Below are 24,567 nucleotides of genomic sequence, written 5' to 3' on the forward strand. Positions count from 1 at the left end.
AGGATAAGTACGGCAAGCGGAGACGGCCGGCACTACTGCTACCCGCACTTCACGTGCGCCGTGGACACAGAGAACATCCGCAGAGTGTTCAACGACTGCAGGGACATCATCCAGAGGATGCACCTCCGCCAGTACGAACTCTTGTGAGGGGATCGCCGTGGAACCTGTGGTTTTAAATTCTTTGCTCCTTACTCTTTCTCTTGATACTACCCCACACAGGGTGGAAGAATATACTATAGAAATGTCAGTCTCTTCACTTGGTTTACTTTAATTATTTAACCTTAAAGCTGATTTGAAGCGAGTTTGGGTTGGTTTTCCTTCATGCTTTTTGGGACTATTTTTGTGCTTTATTTTGACATGCCACTTCTTCGTCATTCCACTAAGCCCTTTGGCTACCTCTGTTCCCTCGGGTTTCGTTGTTGTAAGGGAGCACGACCCACGGGTCGGTGCCAGTTCGGAGCAGGATGTTGGCTGGACGACGCTAAGTCACGGCGCTCCCTCCGTGTGGGTTTCCTTTTTAAACATGACATTGAAGAGTACTTGATGGGTGAAAAAGATTAATGCACTTTGTATCAGGTTATTAAATACTGTCGAGGAAGTAGACACACAATGTAGCAGCACCACAATATTTATTACTCCGTCACAGTTTTTAGCATTTCTGAGTTGCAGGTCAACTGATACGGTGACCTCCTCTTTTAAGCCGTTACTGGCACAGGAAGTAGAGTAGATACTGAGAGGAATAGTGAAGACAAAGCAATTTCTCTGGGGTTCCGGAGCTCAGCGTCTCTGCGCGCCTCAGGCGTTTGAATCACAGCTCCTTTTCAGCCTGTCGCATCTAGGCAGAAAATTGACCGCCCTCACTTAACGTTGTTTGTGCTGTCCACAAATGATCCTTTTCGTTCCGATCATTCTTGGACGACGGTCCTCTCCCTATATATATTTTTTGTTTTACTGCTGGTTTATTATATTGTACAGACTGTAAAATGTAATATTATTTTGTACAACTTTATTGAAGAAAAATACTTGTAGAAGATCTTTGTGCCTTGATTATGGCTGTACCTGTAAAATGAGCTAAGATGTAAGTATGTTTTTGATTGCGCTGTACAGCTTGATGTCAACCTTACCTGCAGCAGTGACTGGAGGTAAGAACTTTATCTGTAGAGTTTAGGGGTTTTTTTCTGGTTTATATAAAAATGCTCTTTAGTATAAAAATTATAAATTATGCAAATTAACCACTTACCTTTCCCAGTGAGGTATTACCGTCACCGGATGTTGCAGCAAACATGCCTTTCTCTTTCGAAGTCTCAGCTTTAAAACATTGGAATTCATTCGAGTGTCCAAATCGCAACCTGGTGTTGTTTTAATGGGAACCGAGGATTTATTATTATTAATTATTATTTTTTTCCTTTCTATTTAGAAAAAAAAAAAAAACTATGTTCGGTAATTCTTCGGTCATTCATAGAACTTCACAATGGCGCAGACCGATTGTGAACGTGCAAAGCACCATTCTGTAGAGCTCTTCGATCTCTGTACCAACAGCGGCTTTCATTGTGCAAGTAAATAGCGAGAAAGAAGACAAAAAGTTGTATCGACCCTCGTGTCTGGCCTAAGAGAATTACAAGATGACATTTTTATTTCTCTTTTAATAAAGAGACACGTTAGAAAACGGTTTTATTTTAAATATTGTAGAATCAAAACGTGTGAATATTTCTCAAACTTGAATAATTTATGCAAATGACATTCTCGAAAACAAGTTGTGGTACAGTACAATATATAAAAGCAAGGATTGCTGTAGCAATAAGGCATGTCCTTTTTAGTAACTATAACACTGCTTTATATTTTATACATAGGTGTTTTCTGTCTGTGACTATATACTTTTCCTGTGTCCAAGATAACCTGTACAAATGTCTAAAATTACAGTTGCAATAACAGAAACCTAGCGAAGTGTTAGACTATATTACTTCACAGAGCGTTTTGCCACACTTGGACCGTTCCCACTCCTCGTTTTAAAGTTAGGGAGATATTAAGAGCTGACACGTTCCCGATGTTGGCCTACAACTCGGCGCTTCGATCAACATTTTGCTGTAAGCATCGCTGGTGGTTACAGACCCCCCCGCCACCACCTCTCGAGCTCAAGTCAGACTGCGGCCCGCTGCAGTCCTTGTTCCTATTTGATGACAAACAACCCCATTGTAGACACGATAACGTGACCGTTTCCTCTTCTCGGAAACGTGTAGATTTTAATACGTGCAAGTTGAGTCATCAGATATTTCCCAGAAAGCCAAGGGCTGGGTGGACTGAGCTGAGCTAGTCAACAAAACCCCTGCATGCAGAGATTTTCTCGCTTCCCGCACCAAAGAAAGTACCAGGATAAATAACAGAAGACGGTCTTGGCCTCAGAAGCAGCCCCTGCCCCAAGAGCTACCAGCCCAGCAGGGCTCAGCAGGAGCTTCGCTGGGGTGGGTGGGGAGGCACAGTGAGGTTTGTCGCACCATCCCTTAGGCACAGCATGCAGAGGTGCTGAGCTCTATTCCACCCGGTCGGGGGGCTCCTTGCAGCTGCCACCTCCCCAGCACAGAGCCACTGCACTTTGCAGTGGGACGCTGCGGAAACGCTATGACCTGGCAGCCCTGCCAGAGACTGGAACAGGCGGCATGCCTGCCCCAAGCACCTGCCTGCAGCTGGGGGCTGAGGCACAGGACGATGTTACTGCGGCTGTGTTTGACCTTCCTTCTTGCAGAGCGGCAGCCGGAGGGCCCCTCACCACACAGATCTCTGGGATGCAATAGGGCCCTGTTTTTTTAAGCCCATCATAGCACATCTTTTTAAAAATAGCAGCTTGAGGTGTCACCCTACTTTTGTTTTGAGCAGGTTTCAGGCGTTGTACCAGCAAACTGGATCTGCGAGGCTTCTTCCTGTTGCTGTCTGGTAGATGTCAAATGGTAGCCATCTAATAGTTCGGCATGACAGGAACCACCAGGTTTCTTGTCCCTTGTGTAGGACGTTCTAAAGAGGCAATGGAAATCTGCATCTCTCAGTGCCGATGCATCTTTGCTTCTGCCTGACCCTACCAAATAGATGTATGACATTAGAAGGGCCACACAGCAATAAAAGAGAGAAACGTTTCCGGTTTGCAGCACTGAGCCTCCACAAGGGTGCGACACCAGTGCAGACAAGTGATGAGGCGACAGGATTTACATAATGTACAGTTACACTTTTAATATACATATTTGATACAAAAATTATAGCAGGAAAAGGACTCATTTGATTGTAGAATACAGTATTTTTGTACAGCATGGAACGTTCATTTCAGTTAATTATTTATCCTGTAGTAGTCATATCAGCTGTATAGGACTTCTATGGTATGTGTAAATGCAACCTGCCTTCAGACTAGCAATCAAATTAGGTCATTTGCTGGCATGAATATAGTCTGATGTTTGACTGTTCTCAGCTTTGGTATTTCAGTGACTGAATGCAGATGTCTGGCTCTTCATGCTGCTTTATGCTTACTGATTAAACGCTGAGCAAAATAAAATGGTGGAGTGAGAAGCTGAAAATGAGCTAGCACCAGGACGACGAGCAGGGCTCCCGCTGCCCAGTATATAGCAAAGACTCTGCTCTCACGTGGAAGGAAGCATTTGTGGAGGGAGAAGTCAGTTGGTGTTATGCTGCCCTGGAAAAGAAAGGCAGACAGTGACATGGCGCTCTTACAGTGGGTCCCACAGCTGGAGTTGCACCAGGGCGGGCAGATCTCCAGCTCCCAAGTTTTGTGTTGGGTGTGGAGGGTTGGGGCCAACTCCCCAGTACCAGTGCCTTCTCCAGGGGGCTGAAGAGTCTTTACTGGTGGTGCCGGGCTCTAACTGGAGCAGCCAGCAGGCCAGCATTAGCGCAGGCACCAATCTGCCTGCTTCTCAGCTAGAGTAACCAGGGAGCTGGGCTACTCCTCAGCTCGGCCTTTGGGAGAAGCCCAACTCCAGCTGCGGGGAAGCAGCCTGGAGGCAGCCTTCCTGGGCTTGAGTTTGACTTTGTGAATGTGCCCCTTCCTCACCCCCAGGCCCTCCTCCTACCCACTACACGCTGCAAAACACACGTTGGCTAATCCAAATTGCCTACACGAGCTTAAACAACAGAGAACTTCATTAGGTTTTGGCTTGACCTCTAATTCAAGTTTACAGCAGCCTGAGGCTGAGCTAAAACCATAGCAAGGAGGATGCTGCTTGAAATGGCCAACCTCTTGTTTCGTCTGGCACGTGCAGAGAGCATCCAATAGTTTGAAGGCAGCTACTCTCAGGAATATGGAGTAAACACAACTAATTTTCAACAAAAATGACAAACAGTTGCATGAAACGAATTGCAAAGGTTGGGGTTACCTGTGTATTATGGAGCCAAAACTCAACAGCAGAAAAACACCATAAAGATTTCTCCCACCCCCGGGTCAATGACCACTCCACAAACAGAGTGCAAGTTTTGCTTCTTACTCCGTGTCTCTTGGAGTTCGGTTTTCTTTCTGACCTGGGGAATGTGTTGATTTACCTCTGAGGATATACAGAACATTGGAGCTGCCTGTGTGAGCATAACCAACACTGCGTGAACACAAACGGGATGCAGAGAGGTGGCCCATTGGGCACGCAACCAACGCTTTCCCTGTGTGAAGTGATCCGTGCCCATGGTTGAAGGCCACCACCACCACGTGAAGGTTCAGGGTGGCGACGGTCTTTGTTTAGAGCGGGTAAATCAGCTGAGCAAAGTGAGTCTTTTCTACTGTTCGGTGCACAATACTGATGCTTTTTTTTACAAGTCAACAGTTTACAACGCGCCCTCTTCATAAGCAAATGTCGGATGCTTGTACCCATATACCGATTAGGTCTTTAACAGCATTGCTTTGTACCACACAGAACGTGGCTCCCACAGCTGTACTTTATAAAGTGGATGCAGTGTACTGAGTGGGTCGGGTGGGTAGGCAATTTTTTTTTTATTACTTTTTGTTTTTACAGGTAGAATCAGTTTTAAAATAGAGCTGACTGCCATGTTGATTTATTTATGAGAGTTATCTGACAAAAAAAATAAAACAAACAGTAATAATTAAAAACTTACCATGATGAAACTAGGGTTGTTTCTATTCCTCCAACTGAACGACGGGACGCTGATCTCTGGGATCCCCCCTGGGTGCAGCACTTGGCAGGCGCTGTGCGTGTGCCCGCTGATAACCAGGCGGGGATGGAACCACCACAGCAGCTGCAGTGTGCGGTGGGAAAGCACAGCAGTGAGCAGTAACTAAAAGGAAACCGCGTGCACGGCCCATTTCTTCTTCTGACAGAATGAAAGTGTGGGAATTCTAACCATCTTATGGAGTGTTCTGGATCAACTGTTCTCCATTAGGCTTACATTGATAGTGTGATACCACTGTCATAGAATCACAGGGGTTGGAAGGGGCCCCTGGGAGATCATGGAGTCCAACCCCCTGCTAAAGCAGCTTCCCTACAGTAGGATGAGCACGAAAGCATCCATGCAGGTCTTTGGCATGCAGCAACTTTACATGCTCTTGCAGTTACTACTGTGGCTTTTCTGCTAGGTTTGCCATCAGTCACCGCATTATGTAAACTACAGAACGCTACACTAGAGATAACAATGGCACAACACACTTAAGAGCACCTGCACTTACCACGTGCAGAATCAAGGCCCAGATCATGCTGACCCTTGAGGGCTGATCCGCAGCTCTACCCAGCAGCCTCTCAGAGGCCGCAGTAAGCAGGAGCCACTGGGGGCTTATTTCAGAAAATATTTGCCCTTTAAGGAATGTCTGAGCCAGGTCACCATGGACCCAGGCCACTCTCCAACCCACCCACCCTCCGATACTCAAGCAGCCGATAGAGAAAACCTTTTGTGATGCTTCCTGAGACAGCACATCGTATTTCTCCTTAAATGGGATGGTCTTCTCCTCTGGAGGGGCAGCATCTTCTCCACTGCACTCTGCATCACTCTTCCGATAGAGAGGGTAATGCTGGGTGACATGCAAAGCGAGGATGAGTTGTCAGTGACACAGCCTTTCTAGAAAGGTCATAAATACCCGAAGCACGTAGGCACGCTGCCTTGCCTGTCCCCAGCTCACCTGCAGAAGGATTGGTTGTGAAGCTGGAGGCTTTTCTGCATCACTGCACCTCTTCTGGGGATGGTTCTGTTCCTGTGAATAAAATCAATCCATGCATATTTGTCCCCACCTCTGTGTACCAAAGGGGTGGGGAAAGGACTTACACAATAGCTACAGGTTGAGGTATTGGGTTTTCGATTCTTTTGTTTCCTTTCTTGAGAAAAGCATTATCAGCTCAGAGTACAATGTTTAACTACTGCACCAACTTCTAGAGACTGCTGCAGGTGTAAGGGGAAGCTCTGATTTCCCTTTCACACCATGGTGTGAATTGAGCTGCACTCTTCCTGAAGGTGGAAAGCAACCACAGGCTCCCACTGCACAAGGAAGGCACAAGAGATTGAAGGCAGCCTGAGATGCAGCATTTAAGGTTAGGCAGTTCTTCCACTGGTAGGAGGTTTCAGACCCATCACCAGTGCTGCCCACCTGGCATTGTCTCCTAGGAGAGGGTGAAGAGGGATGAAGCAAGCAACTGGGTTTGATGAAATAATGCCACTGAAACATTACCAGGCTAAGCAAGCAGGACCAAAGCAGAATCAGAAAAGTACTATAGGACATACAGAGCAGAACAGTGAACAAAAATAGAAGTGCATGGCTTATTTGATCAGAAGAAGGCAGCTTCTGTTAGCTGGCAGCAATAACAAGGAAGTGAGCACCAGTAACAGGCAAAAATGATAAATGAGGAGAGCTCTGCTAACACCTTACAGCAGGAACTGGGAGTGGGTTTAATTCAGACAACAGCCTTCACCTGCTGCTACAGCAGTGCAGCAGGCAGGCTGCTGGCTACCACCATGTCTTCAACAGACCCTTACCTGCTGGGAGCAGTTCAGTCTGTGAGAAAGCGCCACAAGCTTCACCTCCTCAGTGCGGCACAGGGTGCAGCCATCGCCCTCCATGGCCACGCTGTTCACCAGGACAAAGCTGGAAGACATCACACCATGAGCCAAGGGGGTGAGGCGGTGAGGACAGGAAGGTGTTTGCTGTTCATGCACACGAGGATAAGCCTTATTTGATAAAATGAAAGGGTTCCAAAATGGGACACAGCTGAGCAAAACTGCAGAACATTGCAGCTTCTGAAGCCACATGCTGCAAATCCTTTTCAAGTGTCCATCCCGTAGCTACTGGCCTATCTTGTAGGCTGCTTTCTAATCGGTCATTAATTAGGTTGCACCATACACTGGCTGCTGTGTTTTTTGTTTACTCCACCTTAACTACTGTGATACTGAAGGAGAATTTGAGTGAAATGTTACAAGTCGACTAAACTGAATTCTGGGAGGAAGAGCTTTGCTTCTCTCCCTGCACACGTTTCAGGCAACGGAGAAGTGTTTTTGGATTCTCCATTTCTTGAGAACGACTGCAAAGCCCCACAGCACTGCATCTGGCTGCCTGCCTCCACGTCACGGGTTAACCGAATATCTATCTGCAGTAGGACCCTACGTCTACATGATAAACAACAGCATTATACTGAGCATTCAGGAAGCCCATCTTCCTGAGGGAAAAAAAAAAACCAAAAAAAAACAGCACTACTAGACCTCTTTGGTATATTTTAAACATCTTCTTAATTGATTAACCAGTGGAACCTTCTTGTTTCTGGATCTTACACTACCATGAGTGATGATAACCTCCTAACATGCTGCCAAATGCAGGGCAGCAGTGGCTCTTCCCCTCCTGTAGCATCTCAGGTTTAAAAACAAATGCTTTCCCACTATTGCTGTCTCTCAACAGACTCTTGCATGGTACCAAAGAGCACGCACCCAGTAACAGCTCTGGCACCACGCTCTGTGCTCAGGGCCTCAGTCCAAACAGCATCTGCATAACCACCCCCCTCCCATTTGGGGAACCTGTGGCCAAACACCTGCTGTGTTCCGAAATTCTTCAGACAAGGACCAAAGAAGTTTTTAAAATTAATGAAACTCTTAGCTTGCAAGCACAGGGGTTGGTTGTGTTTCTTTCCTGACTCCTATTCTGTTCTGTTTACAGCCATGGGTCATTACCAGCTGTGAGGAAGTACAAATACAAACCTAAGAATGTCATTCCAACTCCTCAGTACTTTTCCATTTGAAAGAAAGCTGACCAAGCTTAGAGCAAAAGCTTCCCTCCAGATCTAAGTATGTTTGTACAAAGCGTGTCACACTGAACATAACACAAGCTAGGTATGAAGTAAAAATAGTCAGATTGAAGTGAAGCATTCCCTTACTATTTCATTAGAAAATCACTTCCAGTTCTCATTCTCCTATTTCACTGACAGAACATCTATATACGTATAAATACATATACTCACTTTGTTCCTTTTCGAGTTATTAGCTTTCCTGAAGTGAAGTTGAAAACTTTTTCAAAGCGATGTACCTTGTAAGTGGTCATTCTGCAACACAGGATAAAAATACAACTGAGGTAAGACACTGGCATTCTAGGTAAATAGTAGTATATAATAAATAATCTGACAGAGTTGCTCTGCAGTTTTTAGGCCATTCCCACGGCTTGCTGCTGCATTACTTAGAGCATGCATTCATTCAGCAAGCACGGGGACACTGACAGCACTGTGTCCTGTCCCAGTCACAGATGTCCCATGGGAGCACAGGGCAAAAGAAGATGGGAAAGGAATACGCTTAGGCCAAGCAATTTGCAGAACATGAAGCCCAACTTAAAGAAACTTCAAGACTCCTCTGCTAACACAGAAGTGAGCCCTGAACAACCTCACACATGCTCTAGAAGAAGAAGCACAAAAGTAGCCTGAAAGAAAGGAGCTGGGGGTCCTTGCTGACAGCAGGTTAGCCATGAACCAGCAAAGTGCCCCTGTAGCCAAGGTGGTCAATAGAATCCTGGGGCGTATTAAAAAGAGCGTGGCCAGCAGGTCCTCCTCCTCTGCTCTGCCACAGTGAAGCCACATCTGGAGCCCTGTGTCCAGTTCTAGGCTCCCCCATTCAAGAAAGACAGAACTTCTAGACAGAGTCCAGCAGAGGGCTACAAAGATGATTGGGAGCCTGCAGTATCTACTGCTGTTCAGCCTGGAAAACTGAAGAGTGAGAGGGGATCTTATCAATGCTTATAAACATCAATAGGGCAGGAGACAAGTGGATGGGGCCAGGCTCATTTCAGCAGTGCCGCAGTGACAGGACAACAGGCACAAAACCGAATGCAGAAAGTCCCATCTAAGCATGAGGAAAAACTGATTTACTGTGAGGCTGATGGAGTGCTGTTGGAACACCTGCCCAGAGAGGTCATGGAGTCTCCTTCTCTGGAGGTACTTAGAAGCCACTTGAACACCTTCCTGTGTGCCCTGCTGCAGGGAGCCTGCATTAGCAGGGGGCTGGGCTGGGCAGTATCCAGAGATCCCTCCCAATCGCTCTGATTCTATGAAACCTGTCCTAAAACGTATTCTGTGTGATGCAGGCGAGTTACTTGTTAAAATCGTGCTCTAAATTACAATGCCTTCTCATTTGATCACAGATATTCCACATGAACACAGGAAGTCACCCAGATACAAAACCAGTTACTGCACGCACGAGAACATTTCATCCTTGGCACTCATGTATCCCCTGCACTGAAAGGACTCACTCATAGTGAAACCCGATGTCATGATTCCCAACGATAACCACCAGCTCAGTACTAAGTGGGTATTTAAACATTTTCTGAAATCTCCTGACGTCATCAGCCCACGCCTGCATGAAGAAAATGAAGAAATTAATGCTGTTCCACAACATGGGAAGGAACTACAAGTGTACAATACAGAAGCATGCGCTCAGTAAAATGCTCACATTTCCTACGGTCTTTATCAGGTGAAAAGTGCCAAGTGCCAAAATGAATGAGAATCAAAGCACATCAACTTGTATCTAAAACACGACAAACTTCTATGAGTAGAACTGTAGTAACATGAAACAGAGCCTTGCGTACCTAGTCTGCTTTCTTCCGCCATCCATTTCCTTCAAGAAATCCTCATTTTTTGAAACAAGAGAGCTGCTCATGTCATACCTGAGGCGAGTCCCATTTTCCTTCATCAAAGACATCTCCCAGAATAAAAACAATATCTGGCTGCAGTAACCACAAAGCAGTTTGGAAAGATCTCTCCATTTGCCATTCCCTACAGGGAAAACATGCACCCAGTCATCAACGCGTAACTTCTACATCCCCCACTGTGCATACATGAACACAGCCTGCCAGGAACGGGAAGATGGCTCCTACACACTGTGAATGTTGCCATGAAATTCCATTTAAATACTCAGAAATTGAGTTTATATGCTGTAGGTGCCTCCTACCTGGTGCAAGTAATTCCAAGGCAATATGGTCAGAATGAAATCATGCAAAAAGGAATGCCAAATCGGTTTAATGCTACTGCAATTCCATTAAAAAACCATTTATTAGAATAGTAAATTACTGAATGAGTTTTACTACACTATTAATTCTTCAGCAAAAAATGTGTAAGGGTCATATCATGCTAAAATCAGTACTTTTTCAGCATTTTTTTAACCAAAACCAAAACAACAACACAGCTTTGTGCAGTGGTCATTATTGGGTTTCCTTTGGGTTTAGATATGATTCTACCGCTCATTCTTCTACTATGAATATCTCCCAGCTTCCTTTTCTCTGCAGTTAAAGGGATTAAGTGCTGGAACATAAAAGTTCTCAGGCTCCATTTTTAAGGCCTCCTCATAAACAACAACACATTGCAAAAGACAACTTGACCCATCTGAAGTGCTCCAGTACCTACTCCCACATATAACCTGAACGCTGAGGGCTGCCCCCTTCCTTAACCTTGCATCAGCATTGGTTTATTGTCCAGTCCAGATGCAGACATGCAGCCAGAGGTGCACACATATTTCTTATGACTATCACAACGTAGGTTTTAAACATCCATCCCGTTAATTATTATTAAAAACTCTAAAGACAGGATAGAGATCATGCCAAAATTTAAATTACTACCTTCGTAGTTTATCCAGCCAATGTCCTTTGATTTCACCAAGCAGGTGAGTATCAGCTAAAAACATGGCCTTCAGAACTGAAGCTGGAGTCTCTTCGTTACCTGTGTGAGCCCCACCTTCCACATCTGGCCACTGACATTGAAAAATCACCAAGTAATAAATGAAAAATTCACAAAATATTAGCACAGAGCTGACAAAGCACACGAGTTTCAGTAGGAAACAGATCCTCTTCTTCAAAGGACGGCTCTTCATACTGGTAAAGCTGGCACTCAGCATTGCAGCACCGGCACAGGAGTCTTTCCCAGTGGCTAAGTTCTACTCTCTGAGGTGAGGACAGAAGGGTTTGGTCAGAGGGCCAAGAAAAGCTCCATATCAGCATAAAATCCCTGTGAAGAAAACAGAAAATAAAAGCTGAGCTGCTGCTGTGAAAGGCCAACAGTGTTCACTTCTCATCAGTGTGAAATCTTTGGGGTAATAGGTATAAATGCATATAAACATACAGTGATAGAATTGTCTAGGATAGAAAACACCAGCAGAATCATCAAGTCCAACCATCAGGCAATACATATACGCACACAAAAACAATTTACTAACCCAAAACAAGTGAAATGTGGAAAAATGAGCCACAAATACATTGTGTTTCCTAACTTCTTCCACCCAGGGTAGCTTGTAGCTCAAAAAAGGAATTTACTCCTTGTTTATAAAACTTAATTTTATTTTATGCCTTTTGAAGGCTAATCCAAACAACCATCTTCACTCTGATAATCCACAACTTTAACAGGACTCAAAGATCATCTCACTTGCTTACAGAGAAACTCAGCGCTTCTGGCTTAAGGAGGAAACACACACATTTCATAGTTTAACTTCTCAAGTTTACAGAAATCTCTCTCACATGTTAATGCATATGAGAAAAGAGCATCCCAAGAGAGAGCAGCCTTACTGCCAAGGGCAATCAGCCAGGGCCCAACACAACTTCCCAGGGCTCCAGTCTGCATCAGACAGACCCACTTTGTAAAAGCCAACAGCTCTAACAGAGTAGCAGGGACTCCGGGAAGCTGTCAAGGTGCTACTCACACCCTCAACAACAAACTTGTACAGAAACCCACAGAAATTCTTGTCACCATTCCCCTGTTTTGCTTCCTACAACAGCAAAATTGTACCCTAGCGGTAAGATGGATGGGGCTGTGAGCAACCTGGCCTAGATAGAGGTGTCCGTGCCTATAGCAGGGTGCCGGAACCAGATGGTCTTAAAGGTCCCTTCCAACCCAACAAATCTATGATTCTATGCAATAAAAAACATATGTATTTTTTTCTCCATAGCTAAAACCTCCATCTGATACCAGACACTTATTTTTAAACATGAGCTTTTCATATCAACTCTACGTAGTACTGCTGGCTGTTAGTGTTCTGGGAGCCACATCACCGAGTGGAGAAGATGCCCGAGGTCTCCTATCTGCACCCTATGTTTCCAATGAAAGAAGACAAATAAATCAAAACCTGCAAGGCAGAAGAAGCTGAAGGACAGCTCCTGTAACAGAAACACCCATCTGCATTGCCCTTGTCGCTCTCCTACCTCGCCCTGCAGACTGTAAGCCGACAGCTGCTCACATCCTGCCTGTGCCGTGTGCTTACAGCTGCTCATCTCTGCACACCAAATGGCAGCGCATGCACCAGCTGTCCCAGCCTCACATACGGGCACCGACAAGCAGAGGCCACACGGAAGGAAGCTGTTCTCTCCCTCACGTGTGATGGAAAGGCCAAAAATAGCGCTGCCAGACCATAGATGCGCTGCAAGATGGAGCTGTGCTGCAGCACGGCGCTGTGCAGCGCTGCCACTCCTCCTGCTCACAAGGCTGGACCAAAACATGTGCTGTCACCAGGGCTTACTGAGCTAAGCCAGCAGTAGAGACTGAGGGACTTCTCACTGTTGCTTGCTCAAAATATGTGGCCGTGGCCAACACAAGAATGATTTTTAAAGTTTTCTGAGGTCGTCACGAAGGTGAGATCCAGCTTTTATTTACAAGTGAGGTAAGGATGAAGCAAGGAAAACACGATACGATGCTTTGCAGACAGACCAGGAAGCAAGGAGCTCAGAGCTTTATCCTGCCTCTAACTTAGTGCACATTGAACCCTAAATACATCATGTTAGGCCAATTAATTTAGAGCTATCAAACTATCGCAGTGTGCAATATGAGAGTCTTTGTGTTGTAATTACACTACAGAAGCTGTGTGAGGGTACAAATAAGCACAGTATTTCTCACCTTAAGAAAGGTTTCACTCACTTTTTCCATTGTAATGTCACAAGGTTACAGCATTCAACCTTCAGTGAATATAATACCAGGTCTATATATGTTTCGAAGCATAACAAGTTCAGGCTCAGATGTCCCAAGTTTTCCCTTCTGAAGCACACAACTTAGTTCTGTCTTTGCATCCCAAGCTTTTTCTCAGCCTCCCTCTGAAGCAACGGGACATTTCTACCTTGTGTGCTCTGACTCTCACCACATGATTCCTATCAGCGCTTCAAATACTGGAGCAGTAATCCCCACTCTTCAATCAAATAAGAGCTTCTCATGAGTTAAATATGTACTATCATAGAATGGCCTGGGTTGAAAAGGACTTCAAAGATTGTCTAGTTTCAACCCTCCTGCTGCAGGAAGGGGCACCAACCACCAGACCAGGCTGCCCCGAGATACAAACACACATACAGAGCCAATCAGTAGAATGGACAGTCTTTACATGGTTTTTATAGTCATATGCGGTCTTGCTTTGTTGTGGGCTTTTTTTTGTATATATGTTTTGTTTACAGGAAACAACATATTGGGAAATTCTTCAAACTGAAACACAAAGGTTTGATTTCTCCCACAGACGCCCACAGCCACAGCTGCAATTGGTGCATTGTACGAGTGCAAAAGAGAGCTCTGAAAACTCGGCTGAAGTTACGCAGACCACAGTTTATTTAAAAGCCAGACGTACAAAATCAAACATGTAAAATACTTCAGAACAGCTTCCTACACTGAGCTGGTATTAATGAATTCATAATAGTATCAAAATGCAGCACTACGTTTCAAATTTGAGGTATTAAAAAACCATAGCAAACCTACTTGCCATTGGATCAAGGAGCAGTTACACATGTACCGTAAAAGGAAGTCCAAAGACGACACTAATTTGTTTCAAGCACTTCTCATACTGATTATTCAGTTTCACAGATTCCAGCACTGCACGCTTTAGATCTTCTACCTCTTCGAAAAACTCCTAGAAAAACCCAAAAACGATCACCTCAGTTTCTTTGAAAGATATTCTCTGTAAGAGCTGGTCAGCATTTCTGTTGTTCCCACATTCAGACACTTTCTGCTTTTATTGAGATATGGGCAAGTTCTGCAAACACAGCACACACCCATTATAACCATTATAAATTATTTGCCCTGAGAGGGAATGCAAACACAAATTAGGTTACTTCAGAGCCTGAAGTAGAGGCTGATAATGTGAAAGATACAAGAGACATGACAGAAGGAAGAAAAAAAAAGCTGGTTTGTCAGAAAGATTAGAAATGGCAACCCAAAAATGGCAAGGGAATAATGTCACTGTTTCTTGTTCTACATAGAATCATAGAATTAGCCTGGTTGGAAAAGACCTTGAAGATCATCAAGTCCAACTGCAGCCTAACCAGAACCCTAACTCTAAAAACCCTACACTAAATCATATCCCTGAGCACCACATCCAAACGGCTCTTAAACACAACCAGGGATGGCACAGCTCAAGTCTATCGAGCGGTTCAGACACTTTTGTAAGCAAAGTCAAAAGGCGTTGGAAGACCCAAAAAATGTAAGCAGAATATAAGCAATCAAAACTTCATTTTACCAAATCTGTAAGGTCCTACCTACCAAAGTAACACTGTTATCTACTTACATTTGACATCTTCTCCTGCTTCTCCTTTTGACTTTTTTTAAGGGAATAGTGACACATCTTAAGTAAGCACAGTGACTTAAAACTACCAAAAAAAAATGGGTCCGTAACTTCAGATCAGTATTTTCTTCTTCTGAAGGATTCAACTTTCAGCCACGAGTTGTCCCTGACTCCCAAGCAAGGGGAACCTAGAGCTTATCCAGGCTCAACGCTCTACTCATTTCACATCTAATTAATTAGCACCAGGTTTTACCGTTAACTTTGTAATGAAAGCGAGCACAACATTATTTGCTTTTAAAACAATTAAACCACATTTTATGCTAAAAATAAAACCTTAGTCCAGTAATATTAAACTGAATCCTTTATAGCTAAATAGGATCTCTCCGCCTTCCCATATCACTTCAAGAACTATCAACATTTCACTCTTACTCCTTTGATAACTGTGGAGACAACCTACAACAAACCATCGGTGGCCCTCCAAAGGTCAGAGTTCTGCCACACACACAGTTTTGGTTTCGGTTACCAGCACTTGCAATTTTGATCTTGTAACAGCTGAAGACAAAGAATCTCTCGTGGAGGAAATTCAATTGTCAAGCCATTATAAAAAGCATTTACATGAAAATTCACAATTTTGAAGTAAAAAGAAAATCATAATTATTCTTTTTCCTCAGCTAAGCAGTATTACAGGACACCATTACATTAAGGAGTCATTCTTTCTCAAAATGGCATACGTTGATTTTTTAATGTATTTTGCTTGCTAACAACCAAGACAGAAAAGTTCTACTTTTCCAAAATCACCTGTTCTTAAATTGGCCCAATAACAAATTACCTTGTCTAATCCAGACAATTCCTTCCTTAGTGCTCTCCTTTCTGCAGACAACTTCTCGTTTTCTTTCTTCAGCTTTTTAATCTCCTTTAGCAACAGCTCTATATTCAAATAACAAAATACAGACTTCAGCCATTACAGTCAGCCTCCCCCTCGCATGAATCAGACCGCAGCTAAAGAGCTGCCTGCTTTTTGTGCTATTAGAAAATTACGCTTCGGCTTTTCTCAGTTATCTTTTTCTTACGGTGACTTAATTCTTAAGAATTGGCCCAGATCATCCCCAGCTGCTACAAAAGGTGTCAGAATCTGCAAACTGGGCATTTTTGAACTGATTCTTAGAACATGGGGATTTTTCCCTTAAAAAGAAGTTGCAAAACAGCTGCACCACAGCTTGATTATCATTTTTCGACTTAAGAAAGGGTCACATCAGCTGCTGCTGGCCACTTCCTGAAGAATTTTACCTAAATTATATGATCTCTTCAACTGTTCTGTTTTTGTTTTTTTTTTTTAATAATGCTTTGGAGGAACAGGAGCGGACCTTATCCTACAGATTAAGGTAATACAAAGATGTGCACAAACCAATATTGTATGGATTCATTGCACGTGTTATGGCTAAAAACAGTTTCTCTTGTGGATCGCTGTCTGAAAGCCAAAGAACGTAGCTACTAAGTTTTGTACAAATGAAGTTGACTGGAATAAATAACGAATGCTAGTGAATGCAGCCACGCACTCATTCCCGTAGCTATAGTGCAGAATTGGATTCTCAGACAATACTAAAATGGCAGCATTTTAGATGCTGCTGTGTTAAAAAAAGTGGAGAGTGCCTACGGTTCAGAAATGAAACTCATCCCCCTCTGGTGGCTACAGCAGCAGGAGCATCATTGAAATGAACTACCATTACCTAAGTATTTACTGCAGCAGGATTCCTTCTTTTTAGATGTGTCTCTGTGAGACACTATTTCTCCCTCTAGGGTTTGACTTTTTTTCCCAGAAACTGCATTAGTTTTCCACAGAACCTTATTACGTTCCAATTGCTCAATCCTTTGCTTCTGCTCCTGAAGATTATGTTCTAGCTCATGAATTTTCACCTGTCAAGAAACCAACATTTATTTTAAAATGCATAGCAGAAACATAGTTCAACTGAGTGTGAACAGAAACGTACTGATTGAATGCAGACTATTTCCCATTATCCCAACAGCACGGGAAACAGGAGGCACAATGAGTAGGAAAAGACTTTGCAAAAAAAAAACTTTGCAAAACCATATTGCAAACCTAAGAATGATTTTTCTATCTACCAAAGAGTTTATATTTGGCTATTTGATACCACCTCCTACAAAGTCTACTTACAGTGAGGTTTCTAATTGTTTCACTCTGTTCCTGGTTTGTTTTCATTTCCTTAACATAACGTTTCTGTAGATTATTATACAGCTGTAATAGTCTAAAACAGAAGAAATGTATAAATTGCAATAAAGCATGAATGCCAACAAAACAAGCTTTATGATAAAAGTACCATGCATATCCCAAACAATCCTTTGGGTATAGTTTTACTGGAGACTTGTAATGGCAATATTAAGATTGTTATGAATGAAGTTTAACCAGCAACACAGAAAGCACTAGAGAAATTGCAAAGCGAGAGGTAAAAGAACTGTCTGCACTAATGGCAAAGAACCACTATCACTAAGGCCGAGGACTCAGTGCTTTTCACTAGCCCAGATGGCCAACCTCAGCACAAACAACCCACTGAGGGAAGACCTAGGGCAGGAGGGTGGCAGCAAGTCTGCAACATGTCACATCTATCATTTGTCACCCTCTGTCTTAGCTTCACCTGGGATGGAATGGTTTTCCTCAGAGTCTGGTATAATGCTACGTTTTAGTTCTAGGAAGAAAAACAACAGATAACACACTGATGTCTATAGCTGCTGCTCAGCAGTGTTGTACAGAGCCAAGGCTGTTCTCAGTGAAGGTCCCGAGGAGATGGGATGGAACAGAATCAGGACAGCTGACTTAAACTGGCCAAAGGGATATCGCATGCCATATGACATCAAGCAGAAGGAGTTATGAAGTGGCTGGGTGCTCTTTTGGCTCTCTTCCACTGCTCATATGGCTAGCTGAGCAGTGGTCAGGGAGGTGGTGAGCAGTTGCTTGTGCACCTTGTTATATACACTTACACACACATGCACAGTCATAACTATTTTCTTTTCCACTGTCTTAATAAATAGTTTAATCTCAACCCACAAGCCCTGCTTTTTTTTTTTTTTCCCTCCCTGATTCTCTTCTGCATCCAGTGTACAAACACCAGAATCATGAAGCAACTGATGAATTTCAACAGATATTTTTCCCCATTTTATTAAAAATTAGGGTAAGACTGGCAGTCATACTATGTTATGACAGCACCACAAACAGGATGAGTGATACTAGCACAGAAAAGCTTTGTAAACAACATACAAACTGATGACACAAGCGAAGTTAGTTACAGATGCACGACCTAACACAACACAGGGCCACCACTTGTCTCTAAGAATAATTCAAGTATCTTCAATCAAAGCATCTAATTAGTCACACAGTTCAAGCCAAGAGCTAGACATCATTCTACATAGTTGTCAGCAGTCTGGTATGCTGTAAGGTAATTATATAAAAAAAGTAATTAAAAAAAAATACAGGCATTCTACAGCCACAAAAACATGAAACATAAAATGTTTCACTATGCATTTTCTTAAAATGCAGTTCTACCTTTTCCATCAAAAAAGGAGTTACAAGGATTTATTTTTAACACTAACTGGCAAACTGCAGTTAACTTCTTTCTTCAGTGTCATTTTCAAGTTTGATCTAAGACAGAGTAATTCTTTTAAAATTTTACCATCATTTTCCACTCGGTTTCAAAGGCTGAAAGCAGCTTTCATTGGACTTAACAAAAATTCAGCTGGCTTCACCATGCAGAACACATTCTACCCTAGAGAGAAGCGTATGTTTAATTTGAAGAACCAGTTTCCAAGAACTCACCTGGCACTTTCACCCTCTGGATTAAGATCCTTGCTGTATCCACCCTTACGCCACACGCGTGTGTCTGTTTGAATCTGAGCGCTTCATCAAAATAAACACAACAACTTAATAATATTAGATTTTACTATTTTAATTGGCTCATACATAACGGAAAAGAAAAAAGGAAAAAAAAAAAAGAAAAGTTTAAACTCATCTTCAGTTTGATTCTACCACGGAAGTTTTCAGGCAGGATTGTGAAAACACCGAACTTGGACACTGCAAGAACATTTAAGTAAACCCTGGCAGGACTGTTCTCAAAGCACTACAACTACAGTTTCTCAGGTAACAGCTGCCAAATCTTTTAAATGATGCAACTGAACTCTCTCAGCACTGTCTGGAGGCAAAACCCTCTTGAACTCTTACTGCTTGGCACAGATGGCACGGGGCTGTTACACAGTGACACTGAAAGTTTCTAGTACAACAGTGGTGACTTGTCCAAGTTGCCACAGCCATTCTTTACCTGCCCCCAGAGCACAGAAAGGATAGATAAGGCTCGGTGTGTCTGAGGGATAACCATGGACAAGTCCTGAAATGCTGCGTTTCTTTATACACACACACAAAAGATATCAGTTTGGCAATGAATTCTTACTCTCTGCTGGTGACACAACCAGCTGCTAACTGCCACTGCCGCCTTTCTTCCTGAATCTGAGACAAATCCTTTTCCAGCTCCTTATTTTTCGTTTGTAGCTTTTTCAGCTTCTTGACTAATTGCTCATTTTCGGCACCGAGCTGAAAGGCGAGAGAAGCAAAAAAGGAGGAATGAAGCAACGTTTTCAGATAACGCATTAACGGAAATGACGACGTTTCAGATTGTAATTCCCTCCTGCAAGTTCTGTCGCTTCCATTTCGAATCCCTCGCGGGCACAGCCACGCCAATCACCTCACCCATTCCGGAACACAACACCGGCGTCCGGACCCACAGGCTATGGAATCCAACCGACTCTATCACCCCACGCTCGGTCAGCGGAAGGCAGAGAGCCCGGTTCCGACTCACTTGCAGGCAGCGGTGCACCGAACGCAGCGCCATGGCCGCCCCCTCCCTCCTCACGCTGAGGCGCAGGCGCGGCTGCTCCCGCCCTGTTGCCGAGGGAGCCCGCGGTTGCCACAGCAGCTCCCTACAGAAGGAGCGCAGGAACGGGTCCAGCCGGGTTTGCCAATGTCTCCGGAGGCGGCTTCACAGCCTCCCTGAGCAGCACGTTTGGGCAGAACTCAGAGAACAACCCAGATAAGTCCAAAGCAGCGAACAAAACAAGCCCACAGTTTGGATCATCCTTAGACATGAGATCTGCAGACCCAGACTCTTTTTTTCCCTAGCCTTTCCACAAACACAGTAACTAGCCCTGGGCACAATGCTGATCTCCTGCCAACCCAGAAGCAGGCAACAAAGCAACATCTAGTCACGCTTTTTAAGATCCAAATATTTTCACAACTCAAACATTATCAGCAGGACATCTCCATTGTACGGACTGGAAACCAACACAAAGAAAAGCTGGGAAATGAGTGAAGAGACCTATAGGAATGTCATAGTTTTGTCACTGCAATTACAGCCGAAGCATTTCCCTACGTAACTATTCAGGCAGTTTGTTGAACACATTCCTTTTTCCTTGTTTTGTTTCTAATAGTTTTGTATGCACAGAGACACAATTCATGCTGGCACACACAAATGAAAACGTCATTGATCCCACTGGTGTTGAGCCTGCTACTTATTGCCAAGCAGCAGGAATGTGACCCATAGCGCTTTTTTCAGCTACATGTGCACCAAAATCATTGAATTTGTCAGAAAATCTCTGAGCACGAGATTACTTCATGCAACCCCATAATAACTCCAGGCACAACCTTTTTTTCCATACAGATTAAAGGGCAGTGTATGTCATTCTAACCTTCAGCAAGACCTACTATCCTCAGGAGATTTTCCAGGAATTAAATTCTCCTGTGAAAATCTTGATGCCTTTATAAGAAAAACACATTAAAAAAAAAATCATCTGCTTCAAATGAATCCCTCTTTCATCTACCAGAGGTAACAAAGATGGCTCCCGAGTCCCTTTCTGTGTGGAAGAATTCACACATTCTTTCTAGACATTACATTCTTTGGCCCAACCAGCCCTGTCGATCTCACAAACAAATGCCAGCTGAAAAATCCTGGAACAATCTTGAACCAAATGGCCAATGTGGGGGTGGGGAAGGGCCTCCATCTCAGTTTCAGCTTCGATTTGAAAGTAGTAATCCAGTTTGTATTCTGGACCCTTCCCTCAAATAGGGAGCAATCTGGCTACGCTGAGCCTTAGCACACCTGTGGAAGAGAGCCAACTATGAAGTTCAGAATTCAGATCTGAAGTCAAATAATATTTCCCGTGTATCAAACACAAAGACCTGATTGGATTGGATTTGAATTGGAGCCAGTTTGAAAATTCTAGAAAACACTTGACACCATTTTACTACAAACTGTCAGATCTTAAAGCCAAAATCTTGATTTTCACGTTATCAAACTCCCCGGATGGATCTGAAGGCCAAATTCCACTTGAGACCAATTTATTTTCTTATAATTTATGGCATGAAGGAAAACGTGGAGGGCACTCAGTGAGCAGTGACCTCAGGGCCTCCTGGATGCACAGGAGAAATGTGGTCAGGGTATGACTCTGAGCAACAGGAAGGAGACACAGGGAACAATTAACACACCGCTGAGAGCAGCTCAGACTGGAGTCCCTAATGAGCATTACGTGAAACACTGCCAGTGTTGGAAATTTCTTTTTGTTTCTGATGGAGCAGAACAAGCACATGCGTGGTTCTTTATGGGAATCCAGCAAGAAATGGGGACGTCTTCTTACAATGTACCTTCACTTCTTGAACCCCCAAAAGACAAGAAAATAAATAAAATGTTGGACCAAGCATCCTCTTTATCAGCAATAAAATTTACTCTGCTACATGACAAATACACTCAAACTACTGCCACATTCTGTCATCATTTTGTCATCTCTTACAGACAGACCGTCAGCCTCAAACTTCATTCTTGGTGAGGTACTGAGAAAAGCTCCACAGAAAGGAGCTAGAAACAGTAAACATTGATTTTATGTGACTAATACAATATAATCCTATGCTGTGTAAAAAGACCACCTGTACGGAATTACGCTGAAGTGCTTTAATAACAGTGCAGCAAGCTAATCGCTGTCGCCAATGAAATGCTCTTTCCCACCATCAGGCTAATAATTCCAATGGATTACTTGCTCCCCCCTCCCCTCCCCGTTTTTATTAAAGCTGTTAGTCACTTGCTCTCTCGTTTAATTTCCTATTAAGAGATCATCCATCAAACCTGCAAAGTGACAGCTATTTGTATCTGGAGACATCTGCAGCTTCCCTGGTGCTGGCTGTAAGAGGTCACTCATTCTCTTTAAGAACTACAACAAATTGTATTGCATCAGTGCAGCGTGCAATTACTGTCAACGAAGAGAATGGCAAACTGTTGGCTGAGGCGTAAGTAAACCAATTTCAGTCACAGCAGCTTCCCTTCTCACTGACCCTACTTGCAGTACTGCAGACAGAGCTGGCTACCAACAGGATCTGGGCGGCACAGACAGCAGAGAAATGCTGCACAACGGTTTAGAAAAGGAAATGAAGGAGAATACTACCTCCACTTAACTCACAGGGGTTTACAGCCTGTGAGAAAAGGAAATCAAAGACTGCACGCACTCCACGCTCTGTTTTGCAACGTATTTTCCCCTCTGCTGAGCACTTAGTCTCAGGAAAGGAAGCCCGACCTCTGCAAGACCCAGGTCAATCTCAGAAGAACTCAGGCTAATGAAGCACCCAAGAAACACCTGTATTTCAAGTTCACCTAGGATGAGTCTACTGCAAGTCAATGGGATGAAAAGCACGGCATGTGTGTAGATGACAGAAGGCGTGTGAGAGGAACTGGCTAGCACTACGGGTTATGAAAGATCAGAGGTTACGAAAGACCTTGGCAGCCATGAAAGGTGAGCCCAGAGCCTGAGCCAGCAGGCAAAGAACAACTGCAGCGTGCCCCAAACCACGCAACTGCGAGAGCAACTGGCAGCTCACAGCAGCAAGAAGCTCCTACTGCTTGCAGGCTTGGGCTAAAGGAAGCCTGAAAAAGCTTCAGAACGGGAGTAATAAAACAGCCATCAGCAAATAGCAGCCTTCTTTATAGAGCTTACAGGAAACTATTGTTTTTTGCAGTGTATTTTGTAAGGTCTTAAAACACTAGCTGCAGTCAGTGATTTCCTAAGTGCTCCTCTTGGCTCTTCAGTTCTGTTTTCCAGTGTTTCACCACAATTGAGATGAGTTCGCAAGTTCTGAGGGTTCGTTCAGTTGCTATTTCAGCCTTCTGTGATGGTTCATACAGCAGCTTAACCACAGCAAGCCTCCAAATGCTGCAGCAGCTCTGAGACATGAGGAGAAACTAGCAAAGTTCAAGCTACTTTTATGACATCTCACTGGTCTATTCACTTACCATCCTAGCACATCTCTCCCAGCAAGGTCACTTGGAGAGTCACTTGGAAAAGCCTCACTTGGGCTGACACAAGTGGAAGATCCAAATGCTCACCTGGTACTGTAAATATGAAGGACAGGTTACCCTACTGCATAAGCACACATCCATCACAGGTCGTATTTCTCTATAACGAAGATTTAGAATCACTCAAACATCTGTAAAGCCCCTGAATACCTTCAGGAACAGTGACTCCAACATCTCCTTGGGCAGCCTGTTCCAGTGCCATGCGACTCTTCTGGAGTAGAATTTTTATTTCCTAATACGCACCCTGAACCTCCCTGGCACAACCTGAGGCCTTTCACAACCTCTTGTTCTCTTGCTAGTTACCTGGGAGAAGAGGCTGAACCCCACCTCACTATAGCCTCATTTCAGGTTGTTTTAGAAAGCAATAAAGTCTCCCCTGAACTTCCTTTTCTCCAGACAGAACAATCCCAGTTCCCTCAGCCGCTCCCTGTACTTGTCTGGACTCTGCTCCAGACCCCTCACAGCTTCACTGCCCTTATCTGGACACATTCCAGGGCCTCAATGTTTTTCTTGCAGTGAGGGACCCAAAACTGAGCCCAGCACTGGAGGTGCTCACTGCTGAGTACCAAGGGATGATCACTCCCTGCTCCTGCTGGCTGCACTATTTCTGATACAAGCCAGGATGCCATTGGCACAATGCTTATGTTCAGCTAACAACCCCAGATCCTTTTCCTCAGTACAGGGTTCCATCCCTAAGCCTCTAGCAATGCACACGGTTGCTGTGACCAAAGGGCAGGCCTGGCACTTGGCCTCGGTCATACCACTGGCCTCAGCCCACCACTCCAGCCTGTTCAGATGTAGCTCCTCACTAAGGATTACACACTTTCTCACACAGCAGCCAACCCATATAGGCGGGCCAGAGCAGCACAATCCCGTGCAGCACACACACACACACTCCCTGCTTGCCTGGGGCCGCACAGCCCGGCCGATGTGCGGCTGGCAGCCCACTAGGCCTGGTTTTCACACAGCACAGCGGCCCACGCCGAGTACTGCCAGCCCCGCAGCGGCCATGTCGGGCGGGTCGGATCAGGGCAGACCGGGCCAGCAGCCTCGCCACCGCCTTTCGCCCTACTTGCCGCTCTCATCCACACCACCCCCGGCCCCTCATCCGCCCCCGGGGCTCACCTAAAATTAGCGCCAGGCCGCCGCGACCCGCCCTCCCCATCGAGCGCGGCGGCCTCCGTTCCCTCCTCCCAGTCCTCCCCGCGGG

At 44.4% G+C, this 24,567-nt stretch overlaps 3 protein-coding genes across 16 annotated transcripts in view; 1 reads left to right on the forward strand and 2 right to left on the reverse strand.

Moving 5' to 3' along the window:
- The window catches only part of GNAL (G protein subunit alpha L), a 170,723-nt gene extending 165,619 nt beyond the window's left edge, over positions 1-5,104 (forward strand). For both annotated transcript variants that reach the window (XM_015855233.3, XM_015855232.3), the window contains exon 12: positions 1-5,104. In XM_015855233.3, the coding sequence (XP_015710719.1) occupies positions 1-147 (147 nt within the window). In that variant the 3' untranslated portion in view covers positions 148-5,104.
- MPPE1 (metallophosphoesterase 1) lies at positions 3,200-24,562 on the reverse strand. Of its 5 annotated transcripts, XM_085537516.1 has the most exons (11): positions 24,483-24,562; positions 23,295-23,393; positions 11,063-11,447; positions 10,115-10,223; positions 9,701-9,804; positions 8,427-8,507; positions 6,958-7,066; positions 6,110-6,181; positions 5,879-6,001; positions 5,095-5,235; positions 3,200-3,673 (listed from the first exon to the last, which is right to left on the reverse strand). In XM_085537516.1, exons 3-11 carry the CDS (start codon positions 11,335-11,337, stop codon positions 3,491-3,493), a joined length of 1,197 nt encoding a protein of 398 aa, XP_085393642.1. In that variant the 5' UTR covers positions 11,338-11,447; positions 23,295-23,393; positions 24,483-24,562; the 3' UTR covers positions 3,200-3,490. The 5 variants fall into 5 exon arrangements, with proteins under 5 accessions (XP_085393642.1, XP_015710715.2, XP_085393643.1 ...); XM_015855229.3 differs by lacking the exon at positions 23,295-23,393; XM_085537517.1 differs by lacking the exons at positions 23,295-23,393; positions 24,483-24,562 and having other exon boundaries at positions 10,037-10,223.
- Positions 14,175-24,562, reverse strand: LOC146761803 (uncharacterized). Of its 9 annotated transcripts, XM_085537523.1 has the most exons (8): positions 24,483-24,562; positions 23,295-23,393; positions 19,419-19,558; positions 18,791-18,871; positions 17,138-17,228; positions 16,692-16,878; positions 15,794-15,891; positions 14,175-14,313 (listed from the first exon to the last, which is right to left on the reverse strand). In XM_085537523.1, exons 2-8 carry the CDS (start codon positions 23,295-23,297, stop codon positions 14,185-14,187), a joined length of 729 nt encoding a protein of 242 aa, XP_085393649.1. In that variant the 5' UTR covers positions 23,298-23,393; positions 24,483-24,562; the 3' UTR covers positions 14,175-14,184. The 9 variants fall into 9 exon arrangements, with proteins under 9 accessions (XP_085393649.1, XP_085393657.1, XP_085393650.1 ...); XM_085537531.1 differs by lacking the exons at positions 18,791-18,871; positions 23,295-23,393 and adding an exon at positions 18,648-18,740; XM_085537524.1 differs by lacking the exon at positions 23,295-23,393.
- Positions 24,563-24,567: the final 5 nt, after the last annotated feature.

This window comes from Coturnix japonica, chromosome 2 (assembly GCF_054131305.1).
Source record: "Coturnix japonica strain WE chromosome 2, WE-NBRP24, whole genome shotgun sequence".
In the NCBI taxonomy this organism is placed as follows: domain Eukaryota; kingdom Metazoa; phylum Chordata; class Aves; order Galliformes; family Phasianidae; genus Coturnix; species Coturnix japonica.

What these genes read in the sequence shown, in the direction of transcription:
- LOC146761803 (XM_085537522.1), bottom strand. Translation starts at nt 19,856, where the DNA reads ATGGCGCTGCGTTCGGTGCACCGCTGCCTGCAA. An exon ending in CCAGAGGGTGAAAGTGCCAG is followed by an intron (nt 17,229 to 18,790) that starts GTGAGTTCTTGG and finishes CTTCTGTTTTAG; the next exon opens with ACTATTACAGCTGTATAATA. An exon ending in AAACAATTAGAAACCTCACT is followed by an intron (nt 16,879 to 17,137) that starts GTAAGTAGACTT and finishes GTTTCTTGACAG; the next exon opens with GTGAAAATTCATGAGCTAGA.
- MPPE1 (XM_015855229.3), bottom strand. Translation starts at nt 11,337, where the DNA reads ATGCTGAGTGCCAGCTTTACCAGTATGAAGAGCCGTCCTTTGAAGAAG. An exon ending in GACTGAACTGCTCCCAGCAG is followed by an intron (nt 6,182 to 6,957) that starts GTAAGGGTCTGT and finishes TTTTATTCACAG; the next exon opens with GAACAGAACCATCCCCAGAA. An exon ending in ACAACCCTAGTTTCATCATG is followed by an intron (nt 3,674 to 5,094) that starts GTAAGTTTTTAA and finishes TTTCTTTTCCAG; the next exon opens with GGCAGCATAACACCAACTGA.